General features: G+C 45.2%; 1 protein-coding gene across 1 annotated transcript in view; it reads right to left on the bottom strand.

The window, feature by feature from the left end:
* The window catches only part of LOC137269884 (unconventional myosin-XVI-like), a 268,971-nt gene that overhangs the window by 236,481 nt on the left and 4,961 nt on the right, over window positions 1-27,529 (bottom strand). The window contains exons 3-5 of the mRNA XM_067803717.1: window positions 25,752-25,822; window positions 1,145-1,397; window positions 84-208 (exon numbers count right to left, since the gene is read on the bottom strand). Coding sequence (XP_067659818.1) covers window positions 84-208; window positions 1,145-1,397; window positions 25,752-25,822 — 449 coding nt within the window. The remainder of the gene's footprint in view (window positions 1-83; window positions 209-1,144; window positions 1,398-25,751; window positions 25,823-27,529) is intronic.

Consider the following 27,529-nt stretch of genomic DNA (forward strand, 5'->3'; position numbering starts at 1 on the left):
CCCAAGTGATGTCTCCCTGGACCACTGTATCTGTCCACCAACCCAAGTGATGTCTCCCTGGACCACTGTATCTATGCACCTACCCAAGTGATGCCTCTTTTGGATGCAGCATTGACATTCTGTCCAGCATCAAGTTCCTTTTGGACAGCAGCATACAGCACATGACATCTCTCTCTCCGCAGATCCACCTGCTGGCTGGGTGTCAGACCTGATTTATGCAGTAAGTGAGTGAGGTAGGTAGGGACAGAATTTTGTGGAGATAATTGTGAAATTCTTCAATCCACACCCCAATCACAGGTATGTGATGATTCATGAGACCAATTTTCAAATTAACAGTCCCACCACTGTCCTTCACCCTCATGCCCAACCCCGATACACACAGCTTCACCTTCAACACACACAGCTATACCCTCTTCCCAAAAAATTGACATGCACTGATCCACTGGTGTTCCCATTCCCAACAGGTACTGCTCCACCCTCGTTCCCCACCTCCCCCAACACACACTTCTCCATCCTTGTCCCCTCCCCAACACACACTGCTCCACCTTAAACCCCCTCCCCAACACGCCCCACCCTGGTGCTCACCCCCAACACATCCATTCTGGTCACCATTCCTGACACACACTGATCCCCCCATTTTCCCCACCCTTGATACGCACTTATCCACCCTTGACCCCTTTGTCGACACGCATGGCTCCATCCTTGTCCCCACCTCCAACATGCACAAATCCACCCTCGTTTCCACCCCCAACACCCATCATCTACAATCACTGGTCGGATGTAGGGAGATTTTGTAGCATTAACACATTTCAGAACTCATTTTGATATTTTATTTACTATTCATTTTACAAGGAATACTTGATCAGTTTTCGGAAAAAACTACTTTTATGCAGCAGTCACTCACCCACTTCATCTTTCTGTAGTAATCACTCACCCTGTTCATTCAGCTGTAGCAATCACTCACCCAGATCATCTTGCTGTAGCAATCACTCACCCAGACTATCCTGCTGTAGCAAGCACTCACCCACTTTATCCTTCTGTAACAATCACTCACTCGGATCGTCCTGCTGTAGCAATCACTCACTCGGATCGTCCTGCTGTAGCAAGCACTCACCCAGATCATCCTGCTGTAGCAAGCACTCACCCATTTCATCCTTCTGTTGTGTGATTATGTCATACACCTCAAAATCATGCATTATGTGGTCAAACACAAAGTTGCCATCGACGTCCATCAAAGTGATATCCGCACCACTCCCTAGCAACAGCTTCACCAGCTCTACGTTGTCATGGTAACAGGCAACATGTAAAGGTGTCCACCAGTCATCATCCCTGGCATTCACGTAGGCACCTCCACCAATCAGAACCTCTGCTGCCCTGGCATTACCCACCATGCAACACTGCCATGGAATACAGGCATAAAAACAACAAAAATGAAATCAACAACTCAATGCATCAGCTGTTTTTATATTGCACATTCTTTGATGAGTCTATTTCAGAACCATTCCTATCAGTGATAACACTCATGTAAATTAGTACCGATAACACTTGATTCCCTTGTTTTGGGAAACTTATTTCTGATCCACAGCACTTTTTTGTCAAATATAATTGTTAATACCCTGACTGCCAACCATGAATATACATGTAACAGAACTTGATACTAAAAGTAATAGCTACATCAGAGGGTAATTTTAAAAAAATACAATTTTGTCAAAATAGCCACATGAAACAATCATCTCCTGGCAGTAACAAAAGTTCTTTGTATTAGAGAAAAGACGCCTTCAAGGTTTTGGTAGACAATGTTGAACCAAAGAGGGAGGGAAATTCTGGGGGCAAGGGATTTCCATGAGGTTTCTCGACCCCAATGATTTTATATTGTCTACAAAAACTGAGGAGAAGTGTTTTCTCCAACACATATATTATCAATGGTGGATAAGCTCAATGCAGATAATTATCTAATGAAGCTACATAACAATAACTGAAGCGCACAGAAAATCAATTTAATAACACTTACTATAAATAAATATTTAAACCCCACCCAGTGGCTGGGTTGTAGAGCAGCTGCCTACACATCTGAGATTTGCAGTTTCAATCTTGCTTGGGTAAACATTCACACCTACATCTCTATCTTGAATGATATTTTTCAACTGATTTCTAAGACTCATATATCATATATCTAGCAAAAAGTAAACCTGTCCCAACCAAACAAAAACCTCAAATGAGGTTATTCTGGGACAAGAAGAGGTGACCTAATATATATATACTACCGACAAGAAATAAGGGAACTAATGAAATAATAGCGAATTTGAAACTGCTTTAAATATCCACTAAATCAATTTTAGGCGTCAAGTTCAATATCTGGTGTGTCCACCATGTTGGGCAACACATTCACGGCACCTTGAAGGCATGCTGTTAATCAATTTCCGGATGGTTGCCCGTGGTATTGTCCGCCATTCCTCTTGGAGAGCTGCACCAAGCTGGGCCAGGTTGGTGGGTCCTGGGTCCCTGGCGTACACCCTTCGACCAAGAACGTCCCAGAGATGTTCAATTGGGGACAGGTCTCGGGACTTAGAGGGCCAGTCCAATGTCTGGATACCTTCTTGTCGGAGATAAGCGGAGACAATTCGGGGCCATCTGGCATTATCATCTTGGAATACAAAATTTCGGCCGATAACTCTAGCCAATGGAGCCACAACAGGACACAATATTTGGTCAACGTATCGCTGACCAGTCATGGCTCCGTTAATGATAACCAAATCTGATCGTCTGTCATGTGTAATCCCACCCCAAACCATGACACTACCACCTCCATATCGATCATGGTCAAGAATTGCTGCTCTGGCATATCGCTCCGCGCTCCGACGCCAACAACGTTTTCTGCCATCTGTGAATCGTAGGCAAAACCTTGACTCATCAGAGAACATGGTGTAACGCCAGTGGCGCATAGCCCGTCCCTGATGCTACCTAGCCCATGCCAATCTTTGGCGCTTATGGTGAGCTGAAAGGGTGACACCCTTAAAAGGCCGTCTTGCTTTCAGACGAGCTTGATAGAGTCAGTTTTTAATGGTTGAGGTTGAAATGCGTCTTCCAGTGAGTGTGCAGAATTCTCTATTGATGGCAGGGGCCGATTTAAACCTATCGCGTAGAGCAATTAACGTAATGAGACGATCCTGTCGTGGTGTCGTTGATTTTGGTCTACCACGCCCAGGTCTCGTTACAACCCCACCCGTTAGACGGTACTTATCCCACAGACGTGAAATTACACTTTTTGATTTACCCATCTGCCGGGCAACCTCGGAGGCATTTCTGTCAGTAAGTGTCAATCTCTATTGCATTAGTGATTGCGACTTCTCCAGTACATTTACAGGAGTTAACTTCTGTATGCACGTGTAGCACGTGCTGGGCATGCATTATGCGAAATTCCATTGTCATTGGCTGTTGCGTTTGGGAGATACGCCACGATAACGGACCCTGTCACAGTCAAAGTCATCTACATTCAATTTCTTGGTTCCCTTATTTTCTGTCGGTGGTATAATACACACTTCAGGTTTATATGATTGTTAACCCTAACCCTGACCCTAACCCTAACCCTAACCCTGACTTGATTCAACTCTCTTGTTTCATTCTGTGATATTCTGTGATTTCAGACAACACCAAATGAAACTCCTCCTCCAAGATTTTGTTGGCAGTTAACGCAGTAGAAACATGATCACCTATCATGTTTAACTTTGCTTCAGCCAGAATTCTAATTTCATCATGTTTCAATACTTTACAAAGCAATGTACAAGAAACAAACTTTAACACCAACCCTACTAACCCTGATGTATACACCAGCTGTTATCTCAATGCCCAGCTCTATAGGTGCAGCTAGGATGGTGGTCAACAATCCAACCCCTGCCACCCCTAACCCAATGCTGACTGTCATAAGGGTGGTATCGAACCCATCCATGAAGTTGAAAGCTCTATGGTAACTCTTTCAACCGGAATAACCCTAACCCTAACCCTAACCCTAACCCATATCACAGTCTTGCTGTAAAGGGTGCTTTATGTCACATAACTCTTTCAACCGGAATAACCCTAACCCTAACCCTAACCCTAACCCTAACCCTAACCCTAACCCATATCACAGTCTTGCTGTAAAGGGTGCTTTATGTCACATAACTCTTTCAACCGGAATAACCCTAACCCTAACCCTAACCCTAACCCTAATCCTAACCCTAACCCATATCACAGTCTTGCTGTAGAGGGTGCTTTATGTCACATAACTCTTTCAACCGGAATAACCCTAACCCTAACCCTAACCCTAACCCTAATCCTAACCCTAACCCATATCACAGTCTTGCTGTAGAGGGTGCTTTATGTCACATAACTCTTTCAACCGGAATAACCCTAACCCTAACCCTAACCCTAACCCTAATCCTAACCCTAACCCATATCACAGTCTTGCTGTAGAGGGTGCTTTATGTCACATAACTCTTTCAACCGGAATAACCCTAACCCTAACCCTAACCCTAACCCATATCACAGTCTTGCTGTAGAGGGTGCTTTATGTCACATAACTCTTTCAACCGGAATAACCCTAACCCTAACCCTAACCCTAACCCATAGCACAGTCTTGCTGTAGAGGGTGCTTTATGTCACATAACTCTTTCAACCGGAATAACCCTAACCCTAACCCTAACCCTAACCCTAACCCATATCACAGTCTTGCTGTAGAGGGTGCTTTATGTCACATAACTCTTTCAACCGGAATAACCCTAACCCTAACCCTAACCCTAACCCTAACCCTAACCCATAGCACAGTCTTGCTGTAGAGGGTGCTTTATGTCACATAACTCTTTCAACCGGAATCCATGTGTATGTTATACTTTGAGAGATAAAATTTAATTGGGTTTTTGTTAAAATCATATTAACATATTTGGGGCTTATAAAGGGTAGATTATCATACAGGCAGATTTCAGGGAAATCAAAATAAAAAATTTCAGGGAAAACGAAATAGTAACCCCCTCAAGTCTCTCTCTCTCTCACTGTTGAAACGACTGTCTTGGACATTGTGTTTGTCTTCCTGGGTTATCATAACATTATAAAAAAAATTTTTGGTCTGAAGTCCCCTCAGTGTTTACGAGATATGATGAGTGTACTGGTAAGTATGTCGAAGTAAAAACCTTGGTGACCAGACCATTCTAACCTTAAAATTCCCCTATCTTCGTCTGGAACCAATATGCTGCCTGCTGCCTGCTGATATTTGTAAAACTTTTACATCAGAATTCGGAATGAAAGATGTGAGAATGATCCCGATGTTCCTAATTTTGGAGACATAACCACTTCTTTTTATCAGATATACGGTGTGGTGATGTTGAGAAACCAGTTGACTTAAGAGGGTAGACTTGCTGAATGATGGGTCTATCAACCATCTATCATCACCGATTTGGACTACATTGAACTGAGTGATGATGGCCACTCCTGAGCTATCAACTATATTACCTAGGGTACTACCACCAACGTTTATAAACATTGTTTTTCAGTTGAAAGGCGTACAGTTTGCTGCCTACTCCAGGGTCATCACATCCATGCGTGTCCCCAAGGTCAGGGATCCCTATATTGACGCATTTTTTCACCTGCACTAGTCATGTAGTAGTATAGGGAATAGGGGTGCTGGACCACTTTCAAGAAATGTCTCTACAAAGCCTTATTTACTAAATAAGGCTTTGGTTGGGTCATTAGCTCTTGCTACTATTACCCCTACTACAAAAAAGTTGGCGGTAATTACTATGCCTACTTTGTGTTGGTTGGAGGTAACACTGTGCCGTACGGTATGATCAATAATTCTTCTCTTACAAATCCCCTACCAGGCCCATCCCTCAAGTAGTACAAGTTAGGTTCGTCGGCTTTCATATCCACTTTATCTATGTTGTAAGTTTTGACTGACCATATAGGATCGGTGGCTCGCTTACGACTATCGCCCTCGTGTTCCCCTATGTTATGTTTATATCGATGAAACAGTTTAACGTGAACCGCCTACGATCTCTTTGGTGTTCATAATAAAGGCTTGCTGGGCTTTTTGTATCCCCTGTTCTATGTACTTTTTTTCTCGTCCTCGCTGATAGCAGACTTACGAGACTTGGATCGAATATCTTGTTTCATTCCGTTATATTTTTTGAGTTCAGAGAGGATTGAACGAAACTCCTCTTCTGAGATCTTACTGTCAGAGAGTGCCGTGGAAATTCGCTCACTCACTGTGTTCAGCTTTGCTTCGGCCAGAACCCTGATCTCGTCGTGTTTCAATGCCTTACGATTAAGCCTGCGTGATACTAACTTAAGCGCCAACCCTGCCAACCCTGCCACCCCAGCCGTTATTTCAATACCTAGCACTATAGGTGCAGCCACGATGGTAGCCAACAATCCAACACCTGCCGCCCCTAGTCCCATGCTGGTTGCCATAAGGGTAGTGTCAGCCCCGTCCACGATATTGAAAGCTCTATTATACTTTTTACATAGTGCTTTCCGCGTGTCACGGTCTTGTTCTAGTTGACGTTTCACATCACATAACTGCCTCAAGCGGAACCCATCTACGGTTTCCAGCGTCTTCGCTACTTCCTCTACGACTGGGTACAGACCCATCTATAATATATATTTTGAAAAATATTTTAATTGGGTTTCAGTTAATATTTCACGAATGAATTTGAAGCCTACAAGGGATAGATCATAATTAATGATAATAGGTGTGAAGCCAATAGACTTTTCTGTTGTAATAAAAACCCCAGGGAGGCTTATGAAGCGGTTTATAGGACCCCCCGGGTCATTCCGTTGTATAACAATACGGCAATATTGACCTACGTGTTCGTTATACCAGTGTATTGTCAACCCGGGTAAAATTTGGCATCCTTTCGAGGAGTTTTCCTGGTTAAAATACGTAAAGACGACTTCTATGATGATTGTGTAGAGGTAGTTTATTTGATCAAGATGCTCCTTGGGTAAAAAAAACTTACTGCTAAATGTTAATTTACTTTCTGTGTCAGAACTTAACCCACTTTTTTCTCCAATACGAGAATCTATCGAGACTGTTGCTTTATTTTCCGTAATGAAATCCCCGGGCCAGATACCGTTATTCCTAATCTTAGAGATGTACCCCCACTTTTCTTCTTTTAATGTGATATAAGGTGAGGTGATTGTTAAGTTGAGCAGCCATTTAGGCTCTTTTAAATCTGATAACGACACCCGTCTGTACACGTTGCCTTTGAAGTGCAGGATGTATAATTCATCTTCCTCACCAGGCTGATCGAAGCCCTCCGTGTCTCCTAGGTCGTTAAGCGTAGTGTTGGGACGATGACTGGTCATTATTATACTATTACGATATAATTTCCAACTGGTTTTTTGATAATAATTCAGGGGTTAACTTCATACCCATGAAGTGTATGTTGTCAGGCAGGAAGATCTTGGTTAGTGATATCTTGTTTTCCACGATCACGTTGACCCCCTCCATACTGGTGTCGGCTCCAACAAAATGTAAACGTTGCAAACTTGATACTGGTGTCGTTTCACCCACCCGAGTTTGATTCCCTTCACGATCTCGACATCATTCCCCGATGGTTCCCCTAGGTAGACTTTGATGATCAGTGTTGAGTTTGCTGGTAGACTCTCTAGTATCTTGACCACGCCTTCGAATTCAGACACCAACTGCAATGTCACGTTTTGTATGGCCGGTTTACTCGATAGCATGTGGGCTGCCATAGTGTTGACTGGGCTGACGACTACGCTACGTCTCTGAGTTGGGACATAAGCCACGAGCAGGGTTCCATTGTTCACGACTTTGTTTAGGTGGTTGTCTTTGTTATCCGTAAACACGTAAGGGGAGACGAGTCTAATATTGAGAAACCAGTCGTCGTTATCGGGTAACAACACCCATTTGTCATCTTCGGTGAAGACGAGCATATATGGTTTGTTTTGGACGACGGTAGTGCTCTCAACATCGTCTAAGTCGAACAGTTTACCCCCGAACGATGGGTATATTATCCAATTATTATCACCGGTGTTGACAAGGGCGTACTTAGTGTTGACTGTTGCTCTTGTGGTATCTATCATATCACTTAGGGTTCCACCGGAGGGGATTTCAACGCGTTTGTAAATGTTGTTTTTCAGTTGAAAGGCGTACGATTTACCATCTACTCCGGGAGCGTCGAAACCGCGCGTGTCTCCGAGGTCGGAGATCCCGATATTGACGCATTTTTTCACTCCGGGCCCTTGTGCGCTGGTCATTTTACATGAAGCGTTAAGCTGAGGTATCCTATATTTACAGGATTATGATTTATATCTAACACCGATATTGTCAGCTCAGGTATGTTGCCCTGGGTTAATCTCTTATACTGCCGTGGTGAAAACGACTCGGTTCTACCGTCGTTGAATTTCTCAGTTTTCACCGGCACTGCTCTCAGTATAGTGGAAGGGTGACCTCCTTGAATGTTGTACGTTGTGCTCACCTGATCGAGATGAATGTACAGCTCTCGGTACGGTACTAGGTCGGGTAACTTCGTGCCTGTGACGGTTGTTGTTGGTTTTATCTCGTCAGGAGACATACCGAGTATCCTCGCTAATGGTCGGCCGAGCCTCAAGGAGGTTCTTCCGTTGTTGATTAACACCACTGTGCCGTTTGAGTCGTTCATCTTGAGTTCGGCTCCCAGGGGTTTGAAGACCTCGTCGTTTAGAGAGCACACGCTGTAGTAGCTGTCAGTTATCTGGCTGCGAGTTCCACTGACGAACAGCTTATTGTTGCTGATATTGATGTTAGTCCATTGCGGTAGGTAGGTGATATCGCAGAGTGCGGCTTCGAGTTGACCTGACGTGTTATCAATCGCGTGCGTCAGCTGAACGGCCTCACCGCTCGTTATTCCTGGAAGTGTTATGTACATATTATAATATATAATTTATATATTATAATATGGATTTAGCACACTTGAAAATCGTGGTGAATGCAGATGGTACGGGGTTTAAAACAACCTTTATTAATATCTTTGAAAAATATATCGTGTCCGTTAATAACGCGCAGGCGGTGGTAAACTGGAATCAAAACCCAATGCAATTTTGGCAGAACCAACTCAACTTTGCTGTGTGGTGTGCGACGACAGGGTCGGGTGTGACACCAGACTACGGTATAGACGAACTGAGTAAGGCGGTTATTTTGTTTCATATTTATTATCAAACGAGACGAATATTGAAGGAAATAAGTGCTCCTCTTCCCCAAGATAAAGCGTGGAGTATGACGAATAACCCCTATGATAGACGCGCTTATGAACGTGTTTGTGGGGAGTTTGAGATTCCAACGAATAAAGACTTTCGCCTTCCTGGTGTGAACCATGGTCTCGGTATAGTTCTCGTGTACTTCTACAGGTCCGGAACATATTATGCCGGTTCTAAAGATGGTTCATACAACCCAAACCGTCATACATTTACAGGCCCCACAACGAATGAAAAGATCCATGTCAGCTGTATAAAGCAAACCAATCCTGATGCAGCCACAGCCTGGACTAAAATGATCTCAAAAACATCGAAAGAATTCACTCGTGCTGGTACAATACGCTTGAACGACTCGATTCGAACGTACGTGTGGGCGCTGTTGGGTGCGCAGTCGATGACGCGTTCCAACATCCTCGGTAAGGGAACTGCTTACGACGCTCAGACACAATTCGTTTCCAACGTTGATGATGCTATCAATTCTCCAGTTGATCTCCCGAGGGCCATCGACCGTTACCAAAACGTGTTAGAATACGCCAGATCGAAAGTCAATTACGTGTTCGGCGTGGGGTTGTACATGGCTCCGAGTGATATGCAACTGAGAATAAAAAAAGTGGTGGGTTATAACAACAAAATAGTCATAGCCACGGCGGACCAAAAGTTGGGTATCAACCCCGATATTAACACCCCCTATATCCCACACATCCCACCACGTGAAAAGGGTATAGTGGCGCCACCCCCGGAGTCTAAAGTTCATGTGCCCCCCACACACACCCATATACATGTGGGGGTACCCCCCTATCAGCAGCATATTGATAATAAAACGGCCCTGGTGGTTGGTGGGGTAACTTTGGGACTTATTTGGTTAAAGATTTCTTAGCCGCTACGTACACCAGACCCGCCACGGCGACGATGGCTGCCCACAGGTTTTGACTGAGCCACATGGCAGTTTTAGACAGAGCGCTCAACAACCACGAGACGATGCTACCCAGGATGCCGGGAAGGGCTTCGGCGGCTTTACCAGCCAGTTTAGCTAGGCCTTCCCCGAGTTTTTTTATCCAGTCTTTAACACCACCGCCTGTGGGAGTGGGAGTTCCCCCGCCGGCAGGTGTGGGGGTTCCCCCTGTCAGTGACACCACCAGGGTTGATATAATGAAACCCAATGCAGTCAGAATGCTGGCGATGGTGATCCCTTGCTCCCGGAACAATATCCGAATCCTTTTGGCTAAAGTTGTATCCTCGTTCAGTATTCTATCGATTGTTTCCCGAATGCGACTGATCTGGGATCGAAGCTGTTCACGATTCGAGGAAGCGGATTCCAATCGTGTACGTCTCTCGTCTTCTAAATCACGTAGTCGTTCATTGATACGACGCTTCATATCATCGTTTTCAGTTTCGTTGAGTTTGGTTTTTTCCCTAGCGATGTGCACGTCGATTTCGTTCAGTTTCCCCATGTTGTTCACGAGTTCTCCACGCACGCGTTTCACGGCTTCGTCTAAGCCGCGCAGTTCCCTTACCGGAAAGTCAAACCCCGGTAACGGTTTGTCCCAGTAGGTGCTCAACAGTTTTTCTATGCTGTCCGAGGCTTCTGTAGCACGCTGTGGTGTCATTTCATCTCTAGTGGTGAGGTGGGATCTGGTAGCTTGCAGATCTTCTTTAACGGCCTTAGGTATTGCACCACCGTAATCATGCATGTTTAGATGTTCACGGATAAATTCGACACCATGGCGGCTGGCTAGAGTTGACAAGGCCAGTGGTTTTTTATTGCTCTTGTTAAAGAGGTCAACCCCTGGGTCAGACTTAAGGCGTAGAACACCCTTTGTATCAATAAAAAAATTCTTATGGTATCGACCCTGTGGTTCAACGTAGTTTTTATCTCTTCTTAAACTTTCGTAATAATCATTTACCGTTGTTTCCAAGAGTTCTTGGTTCAATGGTGAACTAGTAAATGAGGTCTCCTGCTCATCATCGAATGCCTGGGCACTAGCGCCCGGCATCTCCGTCATATCTATGTCTTCATCCATTAGTATTAAAAATATATTTCTTTTATATAACAATGTACGGCAGAAAATTAGATCCTTTCAGAAGATTGAGAGAGCCATTAGGAGCCAGAGCCGTGCGCCAGTCGGTGACCATCACCAACAATCCCAGCAAGATAGACCAGAATCAAACTCTGCTGGTTAGATTTCCAAACCTTGGTGAGAATGACCTCATTGTACCAGGCACTGTTCGACTGGCGTTCAATATCACGTTGACCTCCGACAACGACAAACGCGAGCTAGTGCGGAACGTGGGTCGAGCCATCATCAAGAAAACGACCGTCAAGATCAGCGGTAACGAGGTGCTGAGCATCGACGACAGCGACGTGTTTCACTGCTACAGGGATCTCTGGAAAAGCGAGAGAGAACGAGTCAATGATGTGTACCAGGGCATCAGCAAATCAACCCGGGCGCGCATAGGGTATGTCTTCACGCAAGACCAGCAAGACAAGCTATCGGACGGTGAAAAGGCCATCGCTCTAGCATACGGGAATCGATTCTGCGTGCCGCTCGACTTCAGGTTGCTCACGGGACACGCGCCGTTTTACCAGGCCGCGCTGGGTGATAGGCTCGAATACGAGCTCACGTTTAACGACTATAGCAAAGTAGTGCGTACGCCGAACGGTGATGAGGCTAGTTATACCATAGACAACATCTCTCTGGAGTTCGACATGGTCACTAGCCCGGAGCTGGCCAGGCAGGTTCGAAACCAGTACTCTGGGAAGATGGCCATCCTGTACGATCGCGTACTGAGGCATAGATCAGTCGTGCGAGATAAGAGCGACACTGTGTGGAATATCAACCTGAACGTGCCGGCGCGATCGATGAAAGGTATCCTGGTCGTCCCCGTGGAGGATTACGATCCATTCCGGAGGGACAGCGAGAAGTTTTTCAACCCCGAGATTGAAAAGGTGGAAGTTACCATCGAGGGCGTGCCCAACCAGCTGTTCAGTCATGGTATGAGACCACACCAGCAGTGGGATGAGATAAAAAAGCTACCAGTGGGGGATTATATAACAAAGGACCTGGACCTCGGCTCCGTGCAGATCGGTGAATACCTGACCACCAAGTACGCCCTATGGTTGGACATGCGATCCACGGATGATGATAAACTGCACGGTAGCGGGCGCCGTATAGATAACGGCAGCGAAGGGATAACCATCCAGATTACTAAGAAGGCTCAAACCGCTGGTAAGTTGAAATTATATCTGTACGTTATTATGGACGCGCAACTTAATATAGACAATGGGAGATTCGTGCAAGCCATCTACTAGTGGGGGAGACCCCCAGGGGTACCCACAACTACCCACTGACCCACACTGCGCCATAGTGTGCGGGCAGACTGGCTGTGGGAAGACCGTTTTCGTGTTGGATATGTTGGAGGGTTACTACAAGGATGTGTTCGATAACATCGTTATCATGTGCCCTACTCTGAGCATGAATAAAACGTACGCGCGACCTTGGGTGATGACGGACCCGGACGTACACAAAATCGACCCTGGAACACGCCTGCAGGACTGGTTGAAAGCTCTTCACGAGAAATTTAAAGGGGAACCGACGCTGTTCATACTAGACGACTGCAGCGCTAATCGCGAGATAACAAAAAAGAGAGACATGCTATCGTACCTGGCCTTCTCCGGCCGGCATGCAAATCACAGCGTCTGGGTGCTAACGCAGAAGTTCAACTCGGTGTTGAAAGACCTCAGGGAGCAGACGCGATGGGTGGCCTTATTTCACTGTAAGGACAGGGATTCGTTCGAGGAGTGTTTGAGAGAGAACGATGTGATGAGTAAATTAGAACGGGAACGGGTAAAGAAACAGCTCGCTGAAACTAAACACGCTAAGCTCGTGCTAAAGACCGACCAACCAGTAGCATATATAGTATGCTAAAGCTAAGCAAAGCTAAGCAAAGCTAAGCAAAGCTAAGTATATAGCTATGATATTTGAAGTATTTGTCGTGTGCAACTTAACCTTCATTTCTCTGTGTTTTGTCTGCATCGGGTATTATATAGTTAAAACTAAATCTTACTTGTTATATTATAAGATGGAGTGTGAGGAATTGCTCGAACAATTGTCGTTGGAGGGTTCTCCCACTGGGGGTGTGGGGGATTCCCCCAAGCGAGAGAAACTGGTGGCGTTGGCTGTTGGTGGCAAAGCCAAACATTACTTTGGAGACTACACCCCGGATAAAATTCACAAAATGTCAGCCGAAGAAATCGATAAGCTATACGCTAGATACGAGTCTCGGCTCGGAGCAGAAATGACAAAGACAATAGGATCGGCTATGACCCAGATATACACCGGTATTGTATCACACTTCCTTCCCATTCCACCAGAGCGCCGACTTTACCTGTGGGAAGACCTCGAGAAAGACCCTTTTATCGAACACGCCGTGAGCTCTATCAGCTGCGGGCTGTACCACAAATATGGTATTTTGTTGGCTCCAGTGACGGCGGCGATTATCACGGCAAAACATTGTCAATTTGAGAGAAAGAATAATAATAATAGTATAGATGGATGCTGCACAGGAAACCCCAGTGGACACAGTGATGGAGGAGACCCCACCCCCAACAGTGAGTCCCGAGGTGACGGTGGAGACCACTTCAACAGTAACCAGGCAGAAGAATCCTAAGAGAGTAGCTGCCGGTAAAAAACGGTGGTGTAACCAACATAAAGTGGCCAACCCCCGACTGTTGTTGGCTGTAGGTGTAACTGCCGCCTTGGCTATCTCGTGGTTATATACACGTGAGGGACGTGAGGTGGTACCTGAGGTGGTAACCCCCACTGTTGGGGGTGTGGGGGGTACCCCCACCGTCGACCCGCATATCATGTTATAATTTTAATATTTTATATCATATACATAATGTCTGAGGGGAAAACGTTCGTCAACGACGCATACCACGCCACAGTGGTCGCCAGTCTAGCCGTAGGGTACGCTCGGTTGACTAAAATGGTGCTTAAACAACCAACTATCAAGCTAGATTTCAACCTGCAGGATATGGGTATGCTCATAATGAACCTTGGTATGGCGATGGCCACAAAAGACATCCTAGTAAAACAAGGAATAATACCTGATAATATAATGAAATAAATATAGGGATGGCCACGATAGCTATGATGGTCGGTGGGGCGTTAGTGAATGCCCTGGCATTTTCCGGGAGTAATTTCCTCTTCTCGAAACTACGAGATGATCACGCGGCTGAAATACAGGAAGAAAGGAAGCGACACGATCTCGCTACTGAGAAATTACAAAGAGCACAGGACGAGTACGTTAAAAAACGCCTCCAGAGGATCGATTTTATTAACGAACAACTCAAGCGTGAAAACCATGCCATTAAAACATTCTACGATGTCGATGAAGCAATGAAAGAATACTACCTACTAACTGGTAAACAATTGGAACCGCTCAATAAACCCACACTCGCTCAGTACTACACACCATCCAAGGGACAAATGAATCGTGAACTGGGCTTCATAGTGTTGGGTATAGCAGCTACTGCGTTGGTTGCGAAGCAATTAAATTAAAATACCTATATAAGTAAACATGAGACCCGCTCCATACCGATGCGAATACATACTTATGGGGAAGACCGAGGCCTGTGGTAGGAAATGCAGGAATCAGGGGTTCTGTTGTTTCCATATGGGAAGTCCTAACTACACGTGTTCTGTGTGTGGTATCGGGGTTAAAGGACACTACTGTCTATGTAAAGCTCACGGAGCGAACGTAGTCAGACATCAACTCATCTACGAGAATAAAAAAGGCTACATAAAAGAACGTAGGCGACTGCTCAAGATAGACTCCAATGCGTGAAAGGGTTACCTCCCTTTACTGTGAAGCAATTAGACATTGGTTCTCTTAGGTGTAAACACAATGTCTACTGTACGCGAGCTGAAGCGGGTCGCAAAACAGAGAGGTGTGATCGGGTATTCTCGAATGCGGAAGTCAGCATTGTTGAGATTACTAGGTTTAGAAGTCCCTCCTACCGTAACACAATTAAAAGCTCAAGCAAAACAGCTTGGATACACGGGTTATTCAAACCTGGGGAGAGCCGGGTTAACCGCATTGTTATCACATGCCCCCGTAGCAAAACCTCCCACTGTAAAACAACTGAAAGCCGAGGCACACGATTTGGGTTTAGGCGGGTATTCCCGTATGAGAAAACCACAGCTTGTAGAATTATTACGACAGAATAGAGCTATTGACCTACAGTTCGTGCGCACTGAGCGCGCTGTAGGCAACTATTTGAGAGGTTGGCGCATGCACGTTGATAGAAACATAGACATTACAGATATCAAGCCTCTGATAGCTGATAAGGTCAACCAGGAACTAAATAATCTAGGAAGTATCAAGTTTCAGATCACAGTGAAAATGTCGCTCGATAAGCAGGTTGGGAGTACCACTGAATATGTTCAGCCTTACTTCCGAGGTCAACAAGAGGTCGCCACACATACAGAGACCATTGATACATCAATCGATACCAGTTTTCAGCAGATACGAGAATACCTAGAACGCTACACACACTTGGGGTCCGGGTGGGCTGTAGATAAAATCGATAATGTCTATCTAGACATAGCTAACTACGTGCCGTTCAGAGGCGGGTCATACCTAGCCTTGCCTCCCTACTATAGGAATAAACATGCCATAGTAAACGTTAAGAATAGAGGAAACGATTGCCTGAGGTTAGCTATCAGGTCAGCCTTATTTCCAGCTGGCACTCATTCAGATAGGCTTTCTAGCTATCCCCAAGACGATGGGCTCAACTGGGATGGTATAGATGAACCCACCCCCATATCCCAGATCACTAAAGTAGAAAAACAGAATAATCTGGCTATAAATGTCTTTGGGCACGAAGGTAACACAACAATAGTACACAGGGTCAGCCCGGTGAAGGATCGCCAAGTTATCAATATATTCATGATCCAGCGAGGTGACAAGTATCACTACACATGGATAAAACACTTTAGCAAGCTGTTGTATGACCAATCAGCATACAAAGGAAAGACCCACTTCTGTGAACGATGTCTACATGGCTTCACCCGAGCTGATTTATTAGAATCCCACCGGGATGATTGTCAAGGTGTGGGGCAGACGGCCATACGAGTCGACATGCCTAAGGAAGGTGACAATATCCTAAAATTCAATAACCACAAGAACCAAATGTCTGTGCCTTATATTATATATGCCGACTTCGAAGCCTTAGTTGTGGGGGATACCCCCAGTGGTGCCGCCGGTACCTTTACCCACAAGACACAAGAGCATAAAGCCTGTTCGTTTGGATACATTGTCGTCCGTTGTGACGGGGAAACGAAAGCTCCGGTAGTGTATAGGGGCCCTGACGCGGCTGAAAGGTTTCTAAAGTGTTTGCAGGAGGAAGAAAAAATTATTAGGAATGCATTGTATAAAATCGCTCCCATGCGTCTGACCCGAGTCGACAGGCTAGCCCACGCTAGTAGCACTAACTGTCACGTGTGTGACTCACCACTTAACGGTGATTCGGTGAGAGATCACTGTCACATAACTGGTAAGTATAGAGGCGCCGCTCACAACGCGTGCAACCTCAAGCTTAAAATCAACCCTAAGACAATAAACATCCCCGTTGTCTTTCACAACTTGAGAGGGTACGACTCACACTTGATCATGCAGGCCATCGCGAAAATCGATGGTAATATAACGTGCATCCCCAACAACATGGAGAGATACATCTCCTTCAGCTTAAACGGACTTAGGTTCATTGACTCGTTTCAGTTCCTCCTGTCGTCACTCGACAGTCTGGTCAAGGCCAACAATACCTTCCCCATCACCGATCGATACACAGGCGCCGAGACTAGACCCCTGCTTATGAGGAAGGGTGTGTACCCCTATGAGTACATGGATAGTTGGGTCAAGTTCACCGAGACCAGACTACCCCCTATTGACTGCTTTTATAGCAAGCTGAATGAGGCGTCCGTCTCACGAGATGATTACTCGCATGCGACTAACGTATGGAATAAACTGGGTTGTAAGAACCTGGGTGATTATCACGACCTGTACTTGAGGACAGATGTACTGCTGTTAGCCGACGTGTTTGAGACGTTTAGGCGGACATGTTTCAAGCAGTATAAACTCGACCCCGCATGGTATTACACCAGCCCAGGTCTGTTGTGGGATGCCTTGCTTAAAAAGACCGGAGTTAATTTGGAATTGCTCACAGATTACGACATGCACCTATTCACTGAGAAAGGTTTGCGAGGTGGGATTTCCATGGCATCCAAACGATACGCGAAAGCAAATAATCAATACGTGAAAGGTTACGATCCTAACAAACCAACCAATCACATTCTCTACCTCGACGCAAACAACCTGTACGGCTGGGCCATGAGCCAGTATCTACCTACAGGGGGATTCGAATGGGTACCCCACGTTGATGTTATGGGGGTTGCACCAGATACGAACAAAGGTTATATCCTCGAGGTTGACTTAGAGTATCCCAAGGAATTACACACATCGCACAACAGCTACCCCCTGGCCCCCGAACGTATGAGGGTTAACCCAGACTGGATGTCTGAGTACCAACATAACTTGTCAGGTGGGCGTGTGACAGACGTTGAAAAACTCGTGCCTAACTTAATGAATAAGACCAAGTACATCGTTCACTATCGCAACCTACAGCTGTACCTGTCGTTGGGTATGAGGCTGACCAAAATACACAGGGTGCTCATGTTCGACCAGAGTCCATGGATGGAGCCCTACATCAGAATGAACACAGACCTACGAAAAAAAGCCACCAGTGATTTTGAGAAAAATCTCTACAAGCTCATGAACAACTCGGTGTTTGGTAAGACTATGGAGAACCTGAGGAAACGCGTGACCGTGAAGCTGGTTCGGTCGAGTGAGGAAGACAAGCTCAGGAGATTGATAGCCAGTCCGGCATTCAACCGTAGTAAGATATTCACAGACAACCTGGTTGCCCTACACATGAAGAAAAGTCACATAAAATTCAACCGGCCCGTTTACGTGGGGATGAGCATCCTCGATTTATCCAAACACCTGATGTACGACTTTTACTACAACGAGCTCAAGAAACAGTACGGTGACAGGTGTGAAGTGCTGTACACTGACACGGATTCCCTGCTGATGGAGATTCGAACCGAGGACGTGTACGAGGACATGAAAAAACACCTTGATTTATACGACACCAGCGATTACCCTAAGACCCATGCCATACACAGTACTGTAAATAAAAAGGTCCTAGGTAAGATGAAGGACGAGTGTGCTGGCACGCCCATAGCCGAGTACATAGGTTTGAGACCTAAGATGTACTCCATACTGAAAGCCGACAATAGTGAGATCCGGAAGGCTAAGGGGGTTAAGAAGTATGTGGTGAAACAACACATCAAACACGCCAGATTCAAGGAAGCCCTGTTCAAGACCCGTACCTTTAGGCATAAAATGAACACACTTAGAAGTGATGGACATAAGATATACGGACTGACTATAAACAAGACGTCCCTGTCGCCTATGGACACGAAACGTTGGATAGCTATTGATGGGATAAACACATATGCATATGGACATGAAAAAATTTGAGGCTATTTACTTCAGCCCGCGTGGGTACTGGAAAGGAGCTAGCGCAGTAGATAAGCTAGCTAAAATAGCGCGAGTACCCCCGGAGGAAGCCAAAGCGTGGCTTGAAAAACAAGCCCTGTGGCAGATCTATTTGCCGGCACCACGCTACGTGCCTAGAAGGAGGTTCGGTATTAACATACCTAATAGCGTTCACCAGGCAGACCTACTGTTCCTACCCCACGACAAGAGGTACAAGTATGCCTTAACCGTAGTGGACGTAGCCAGTCGTTACAAGGAAGCCGAACCCTTGACCACGAAAGATTCGGCCCAGGTAGCCAGAGGATTCGAACGCATATACAAACGCAGCCCGCTGACGTGGCCAACAGAGCTGCAAGTTGACCCCGGACGGGAGTTCATGGGTGCCGTGTCACAACTGCTAGCCAAACACGATACAAAGGTCAGGCGTGGCACGGCCGGAGCCCATCGCAGCCAAGCCATAGTTGAGAGATTTAATAGGACTTTGGCTGAGCGCTTGTTCGGCTATCAGTATGCTAGGGAGATGGCCACCCCTGGAAAACGATCGACTGAATGGGTCACGAGGTTACCCAAGGTGGTGTCGGCAATCAACCATGAAGTCACCCGTCTCACCGGTAAGAAACCGGCAGACGCTATCAAACTAAAATCAATAGTTGCAGAGTCGGCCGCTCCATTGCATGGGAAGGAGAAACAGATACCAGATAGGACCCTAGTGAGGTATCTATACCAGCCGGGGGAACACGAGGGCGATAGCCGTAAGCGAGCCACCGATCCTATATGGTCAGTCAAAACTTACAACATAGATAAAGTGGATATGAAAGCCGACGAACCTAACTTGTACTACTTGAGGGATGGGCCTGGTAGGGGATTTGTAAGAGAAGAATTATTGATCGTACCGTACGGCACAGTGTTACCTCCAACCAACACAAAGTAGGCATAGTAATTACCGCCAACTTTTTTGTAGTAGGGGTAATAGTAGCAAGAGCTAATGACCCAACCAAAGCCTTATTTAGTAAATAAGGCTTTGTAGAGACATTTCTTGAAAGTGGTCCAGAACCCCTATTCCCTATACTACTCATGTGTAGCATCGCGCTGAGGTATCATATACTAACTGCTGAGGTATCATATACTAACTGCTGAGGTATCATATACTCACTGCTGAGGTATCATATACTAACATTTTGTCACCTGCACTAGTCATGTGTAGCATCGCGCTGAGGTATCATATACTAACTGCTGAGGTATCATATACTAACTGCTGAGGTATCATATCATATACTAACTGCTGAGGTATCATATACTAACTGCTGAGGTATCATATACTAACATTTTGTCACCTGCACTAGTCATGTGTAGCATCGCGCTGAGGTATCATATACTAACAGGATTATGATTTATATCTAAACTCGATATTGTCAACTCCAGGAATGTAACCATGAGGTTTGTTGTGGGTTTTATGTCGTCTGGCGACAAGCCACTTAGCATCCTCGCCTATGGTCAGCTGAGCCTCAAGGTGTTTACTCTGTTGTTGATCAACGCCACTGTTCCATTCAGTCATTCATCTGGTTTCCGCCCACTCAACGGACCAGAAGATCTCTCAACAGGCCGGAAAACCTCGTGGCTAAGCAAGCATATACTGTAGAAGCCTTCGGTTATGTGGCTGTGGACACCATTGAAGAACAGCTAGTTGTTGTTGTCACTGATGTTGGTCCATCGCGGTAGGTTGGTGATATCGCAGAGTGTGACTTCAAGCTCCCACAACATGTTATCAATCGCATGCAGCAGCAGACTCAGAAGCATCCGAGAATATAGAGAAGTATATTATGTACTATATAATATTTCAACATGTCCAAAACAGGAGTGATTTACCCAAAAAGCGATACAAAGGTCATGACTACAATCTCACACACATGAAGACCTGCTTGAGTTTTACTTTCTCATGAGCGATGTGCTCGTCAAGTTCATTCAGTTTTCCCATGTTGTTCACAAGTTCTCCAGGAAAGGTTTGCATGGCCTTGTCCAGCCCTCACGGTTCTCAAACAGGGAATTCAAAACCCAGCAAGGGTTTGTTATGGTATCTTTCCAACAGTTTTAGGCCGTGAGGGAAGTTTAGGCCGTGCGTCAATCTTTCATGTTTAGTTCATCGCGGATAAAGTCGGTACCATGCGTACCAGGGCAAGTGGTTTTCTAGAGCATGTGTTCATGAGATCGACCCCTGAGTGAACCTTCAAGTTATCAACAGCGAACTTGGAACACTCTTGATACTGTGGCTCAATGTAATCTCTATCAAGTTTTAAACCGTTGTAATAATCATTGACGGTTTGATTTAAGAGCTTGTTGCTCAAGCTGGTAGTAAATAAAGTGTCTTCAATATCAGTGAGCACCAAAATCATCCATCTAGATATCATCCATTTTGTCTAATGATGATGAGGCCTGTTACAATATCGACAACATCTCTCTGGAGTTCAACATGGTCACTAGCCTGGAGCTGGTCCGGGAGGTTAGAAACCCTACTCGCGGAAGGTGGCCATCCTGTATGGTAGGGTCCTGCAACATAGAACGATAGTACGGGACAACTGCGACACGGTGTGAAATATCAGCCTAAACATGCCAGCGCGATCAATCAAAGGCTTTGAGGTCTGGGAGTAAAGTTGTTTGGGGAATGATTTCAGCAACATACAATGGTGGCAGGATGACAGAACTCAGGCAGCGGCTTATGTCAATTCCAAGAACAATGACTTATCTGTTGAACAGAGACTTGACACTGTGTTGGGTGGTCAAACCGGATGTGTATGGCAGTGAGGAGACCATCCAAAACTTCACATGGTACAACGATTCTTTCAAGACTCGGTTCAAATGGTGAGGAAGCCTTGACAACTAGCAATCCACCCTGAGCTATGGTAAGTTCTTGCATGTAGCGTTTTATTGGGAACATTTGTCATCTTCTTTGAAGGACAGGTTCCTTGTATGAGGTGAGAATGGGAGCATCTGAGGTCCGGGCACCTGTATTGGGTATCCAGCCATGCAGCTCAGCTAGTGATAGCTTTGATAGAGAGGCCATGTATAACTGAACACTCTGTTTGGTGGATGAACTGGCATATCTGGCAGCTTTTGGTCTGAGCACTCTAAGGGGTGTGATTTGACATAATCTGAAGGCAAGTTAGCTAATTAGATATGTGTCTGATCTGAACTATGTATCTGTTGACAGTTGTCAAGAAAGTTGTATCATTTGAACTCCCCTTGTATGAGTTTTTCGTATGCTTGGACACAAGGTCGACCATCTGTGAGAACTTGGACAGTTTGTTTTGTCAATGATATATGGGGGCAAAGTATTTGAAATATGTGCAGACGCCCAAAGCTTCTACTCCAGCCAGGCAAGTTGATGTTTCTTTAGTGTTGCATTGAAGAACCCGCCAAGAAAGAGTTTGTTCTCTATGAGTGTGTAGAAGGTAGCAGCAAGGCCTTTGTTCTTGACAGAGGCATCAGTGACTATCCCATAAACAGTTGGTCTTAGTCAGATGATGGATTTACAATTAGACAGGGCAGCTTGAGCCTTTTGAAACTTTCAGTTAGTTCATCCATCCAGATAATCTTTTCTTGTGACTGTCTCCCCGGTGTAGCTCAGTCAACAGGATCCAGAAGCTGTGCCTATCTGTGTAGAAGATGACTTAACACTTTGTAGGCACCTGTGAAGGAATAGAGTCCATGGACGTGTTGGGTAGGTCAACTGATGAAAGTGCCCTTGTGACCAGATCCATCCAAGGATCGTTGGGGAACGTTTACTGATGATTGTTTTCGACATTATGAGCCTCATATTATTGTCCTTCAGAGCTTTGAGTACATGACTCCGATAGTGTAGGACCACATCTGGGAAATCACCACTGCAGAAAAGGTCATCAGCTATCTTTGCCATGCATCCTTCTCCAATTAGGTGTCCAAGGACTCTGCACATGAGTCCTTCCAGGCAAGTCTCAGATCCCTGCATCCCCATGGCACATCTGGTGTATACTCTTATACCTGTGAAGGAAGTGACAACTCCACAGTATTTCATAGAGGAATGAGCCAAAAGTATCTGGTAGAAAGCTTTGACACAATGATGAATCTCCATTTGCCAATGTCAAGTAGTACGCAATCAACATTACGCATGAGCGAAGGCTGAGGTTTGCTGTACTGACTGACTTTTCCAAATGAGGTGACAAGATGACTTCCATCTTTGGGTTTGCGAACAAGGAAGGAGAGGTTTAGGTACTTGACAGAGACATTCATTTGCACTGGTTTAATGAACATGCCTGTAGACTCGAGTTCACCCAGCGTGTGTTGGAGTCCAACAAGCATGTCCCAGTTGTACTGGCAGAGACTTCCTTTCCTCTGTGGAGGGAGCGTTGGACCTATATTGACAACTGCTTGTATGTTTCCACTGAAACAATTAGATTTACCAACACTAGGGTTGAAAACATCTTCAAACTGATTGTGGAGGTCATGAAATTTGTCCCTTGCATTCTTGGTGAGGCAGTTGTCAGGGTGGTGGTACTGTGGGAGTTGTTGCGGGAGTGTTGGGACATCCAGGTATGTCTTTGGGAGTTCTTGCGGGAGAGTTAGGACATCCAGGTATGTCTGTGGAAGTTGTTGCGGGAGTGTTGGGACATCCAGGTATGTCTGTGGGAGTTGTTGTGGGAGTTTTGGGACATCCAGGTATGTCTGCGTGAGAGGCTATGGCTCTAACCTGGCAGATGTGTTCATGGCGTTTCACCACAACAGGGTCATCAAGATTGTGACTCTAAGAGAGTGGCCGACACAGTTTATTACATGTGGAGGAGGCCAAGCTCTTTGGAGTTTGTGGGCTGAGTTATAAGGGCTGTCTAGACTTGGCTCCAGGGTCCACTGGGTATCCGGACCACAGTCACTCAGTGTAGTAAGTTTGACAAATTAACCAGGTAGGACCACCGTTTAGTGCAAAGGTGCTTGAAGCAGGAAAGCACGGGTTCTCCTAATAGAAGCATCCCTGCGAGGAAGACTGCCATAATGCACAACCTCAGAGCCTTTGATTACTATCTGGTTCTTGGAACGATGTGTAACAACGTACTTCAAGGACTGGAAAGGTTTACTGGCTGTGATGTCAAGGTGCTTGACAACAAGGGCATTGAGTTTGAAGATGTGTGGACCTCCTGTCTGTTTACAGTGTATCTTGCCAAGTACCTCCAATGGTGTTATACCATCAGCTTCATGGGCTGATTGAGGGGTTTGATCGTCAGTCCAAGGTGCTTGGCAAAAGGAATCAGATACCATATCTGTGGTAGCCCTGGTGTCAAGTGTATCAAACTGTAGCTGTAGTATTGTTGGGTGTTGTAAGTAGTTTGCAGACAGCACTGGGCACTTGATAACATCCACACAGCAAACTCTGGGAGTCAATAAGAGGATCAGGGTTGAATTTCCCATCACTAGTTGTAGGATCATCTTGCTCAGTGTAGACCTGTTCATCATCATACTCATCGTCCATGATCGTGTGGGAGAGGCTCAAGCTCAATCTGTTAACTATCTCCGGTCAACAAGCTTATGTGATGAGAAGGTTTGGCTGCCTGCGGATTGCAGAGGTTACAGTTCTGAGCCTGTTTGTGTTGAGGGTAAGCCTTGAACTTGCTGCCTGGGTAGAAGGTGAAACACTTGAGTATCTTAGTGTCTTCTACCGTACAAAGTTCATCAAGGAGAGCTGCCAAGGCTTGCGAGACTTCTGGTTTCAGGGAAGCAATAGATCTGTTGTGTAGGTCTGAACCATATTTCTGCTTCACAAGTGGTGGCAAACTAGAATGAATCAGTTGGAGCCAAAGAACAACAATGGTGTTCTCAAGTGTAGGGGTAAAGTAAGGTCCTCATCAGTTAAAATTCCAAAACTTGGAATGGTCCATACAAAAGTAGGAACAGTATAGGTAATGAAACAAAATGTTGTGGCACAGGGGCTCTCACAGAAAGACAACAACTGGCATGCTGACATGATCTGCTAAATGGAGACCATCTTCCATGGAGCTAGGGAGGATTTAGCATCTGGCAATCTCTACCTTTACAGACGTGTCTTCCACCGAATCAACCTCCATCATAAGACAACAAATGAGTCACTGGATTCTTTCCTCCTTAATAGTAAGGTACTCTGGGACTCTGACAGGGTACCCCTGGAAACCCTTGAGGTTCTTGAGAGGCATTTAGAAGTCAGTATTCTAATATATGACAAAATGTTATGGATGTCAACTTCTTCTTTATTGTTTTCAGAACATTTTTGGGTTATTCCTTGCCCTTTTGTCAGGTGGATGACATGCTATCTTGGGACCTAATGAATGTTGGTTACTTTCTTGAAATCATCTGTGATTATGGCTGGGGTAAGGGGATCTTGCCAACTAATTAGTCTATCCTGTCTTCACAAAACTGCGTCAGGAGACAAAGGAAAACTATGGCTTGAACACACTCACAGCATCAGCAGACAACAGTTTAGAACAAATTAGCCAATTTTTCGCACAAAAGCTGACATAGATTTGCTGCCTTTAGATTAAAACATCTTAAATACAAACAAAATTTACGATTCAGTGAAATTTTTGAAAACTTTAACACAGAACAAGTACACAGAAAATATTTTGAAAACAACTCCTTCAGTCAGCACAAGGCAAGACAACACAAGATGATCCACGTTTAGAATGTTTATTTGAAGTTAAACCTGTTGATCAGAAACAAATGATGGAGGGAAGCAATCATAAGAATTTCTGCTATTTTTTAATCAGATGATGTCTCAAGGGATGCAGAAAGTTTTAATGTAATTCTTCTTTAATTTAATGTTTTGGCAGAATAAACATGAAGTGAATTCCCAGGTGTTGAGTTCATGTTACTGTAGCAATGTGCTGATGGTCCTACTGACTTCCTACCTTGTGTAGAAGTGTTGTGTTGTTGGCAGTGGTGAAGTTAACATCGGCCCCGCCCTTCACAAGGTCATCAACTGGAAGGAGAGGTCACAAAACATTCTTGACAAATGCCCACCGGGTATGCCATGCAAACATATTACTTGTATGAAAACAATAAACTCCTTTTAAATGCAAAAGGAGCTCTCGTGAAACATGCTCATAGTATGCAGAAAACAGTTAATTAAACATGGTGTATACTAACTGCTAACAAGAGCTAACACTGATTCCAAGGTGTACTGACAGTCAGACGACCATGTGATACCTATCTACATGTCGAAATCAACACAAGCAACACAGCATCCTTGATATCTCCAGGGTATACATTCCGAAAACACTCCACTTTACCCTGGATGTCGCAACAAAAACAACCAACACACCATCCTCGATATCTCCAGGGTATACATTCCGAAAACACTCCACTTTACCCTGGATGTCGCAACAAAAACAACCAACACACCATCCTCGATATCTCCAGGGTATACATTCCGAAAACACTCCACTTTACCCTGGATGTCGCAACAAAAACAACCAACACACCATCCTCGATATCTCCAGGGTATACATTCCGAAAACACTCCACTTTACCCTGGATGTCGCAACAAAAACAACCAACACACCATCCTCGATATCTCCAGGGTATACATTCCGAAAACACTCCACTTTACCCTGGATGTCGCAACAAAAACAACCAACACACCATCCTCGATATCTCCAGGGTATACATTCCGAAAACACTCCACTTTACCCTGGATGTCGCAACAAAAACAACCAACACACCATCCTCGATATCTCCAGGGTATTCATTCCGAAAACACTCCACTTTACCCTGGATGTCGCAACAAAAACAACCAACACACCATCCTCGATATCTCCAGGGTATTCATTCCGAAAACACTCCACTTTACCCTGGATGTCGCAACAAAAACAACCAACACACCATCCTCGATATCTCCAGGGAATACATTCCGAAAACACTCCACTTTACCCTGGATGTCGCAACAAAAACAACCAACACACCATCCTCGATATCTCCAGGGTATACATTCCGAAAACACTCCACTTTACCCTGGATGTCGCAACAAAAACAACCAACACACCATCCTCGATATCTCCAGGGTATACATTCCGAAAACACTCCACTTTACCCTGGATGTCGCAACAAAAACAACCAACACACCATCCTCGATATCTCCAGGGTTGCATTCTGATAACATTTCAATACACCCTGGATGTCGCAACAAAAACAACCAACACACCATCCTCGATATCTCCAGGGTATACATTCCGAAAACACTCCACTTTACCCTGGATGTCGCAACAAAAACAACCAACACACCATCCTCAATATCTCCAGGGTATACATTCCGAAAACACTCCACTTTACCCTGGATGTCGCAACAAAAACAACCAACACACCATCCTCGATATCTCCAGGGTATACATTCCGAAAACACTCCACTTTACCCTGGATGTCGCAACAAAAACAAGCAACACACCATCCTTGATATCTCCAGGGTATACATTCCGAAAACACTCCACTTTACCCTGGATGTCGCAACAAAAACAACCAACACACCATCCTCGATATCTCCAGGGTATACATTCCGAAAACACTCCACTTTACCCTGGATGTCGCAACAAAAACAACCAACACACCATCCTCGATATCTCCAGGGTATACATTCCGAAAACACTCCACTTTACCCTGGATGTCGCAACAAAAACAACCAACACACCATCCT

The sequence above is a fragment of the Haliotis asinina genome, unplaced genomic scaffold (genome assembly GCF_037392515.1).
Source record: "Haliotis asinina isolate JCU_RB_2024 unplaced genomic scaffold, JCU_Hal_asi_v2 scaffold_18, whole genome shotgun sequence".
NCBI classification, from domain to species: Eukaryota; Metazoa; Mollusca; class Gastropoda; order Lepetellida; family Haliotidae; genus Haliotis; species Haliotis asinina.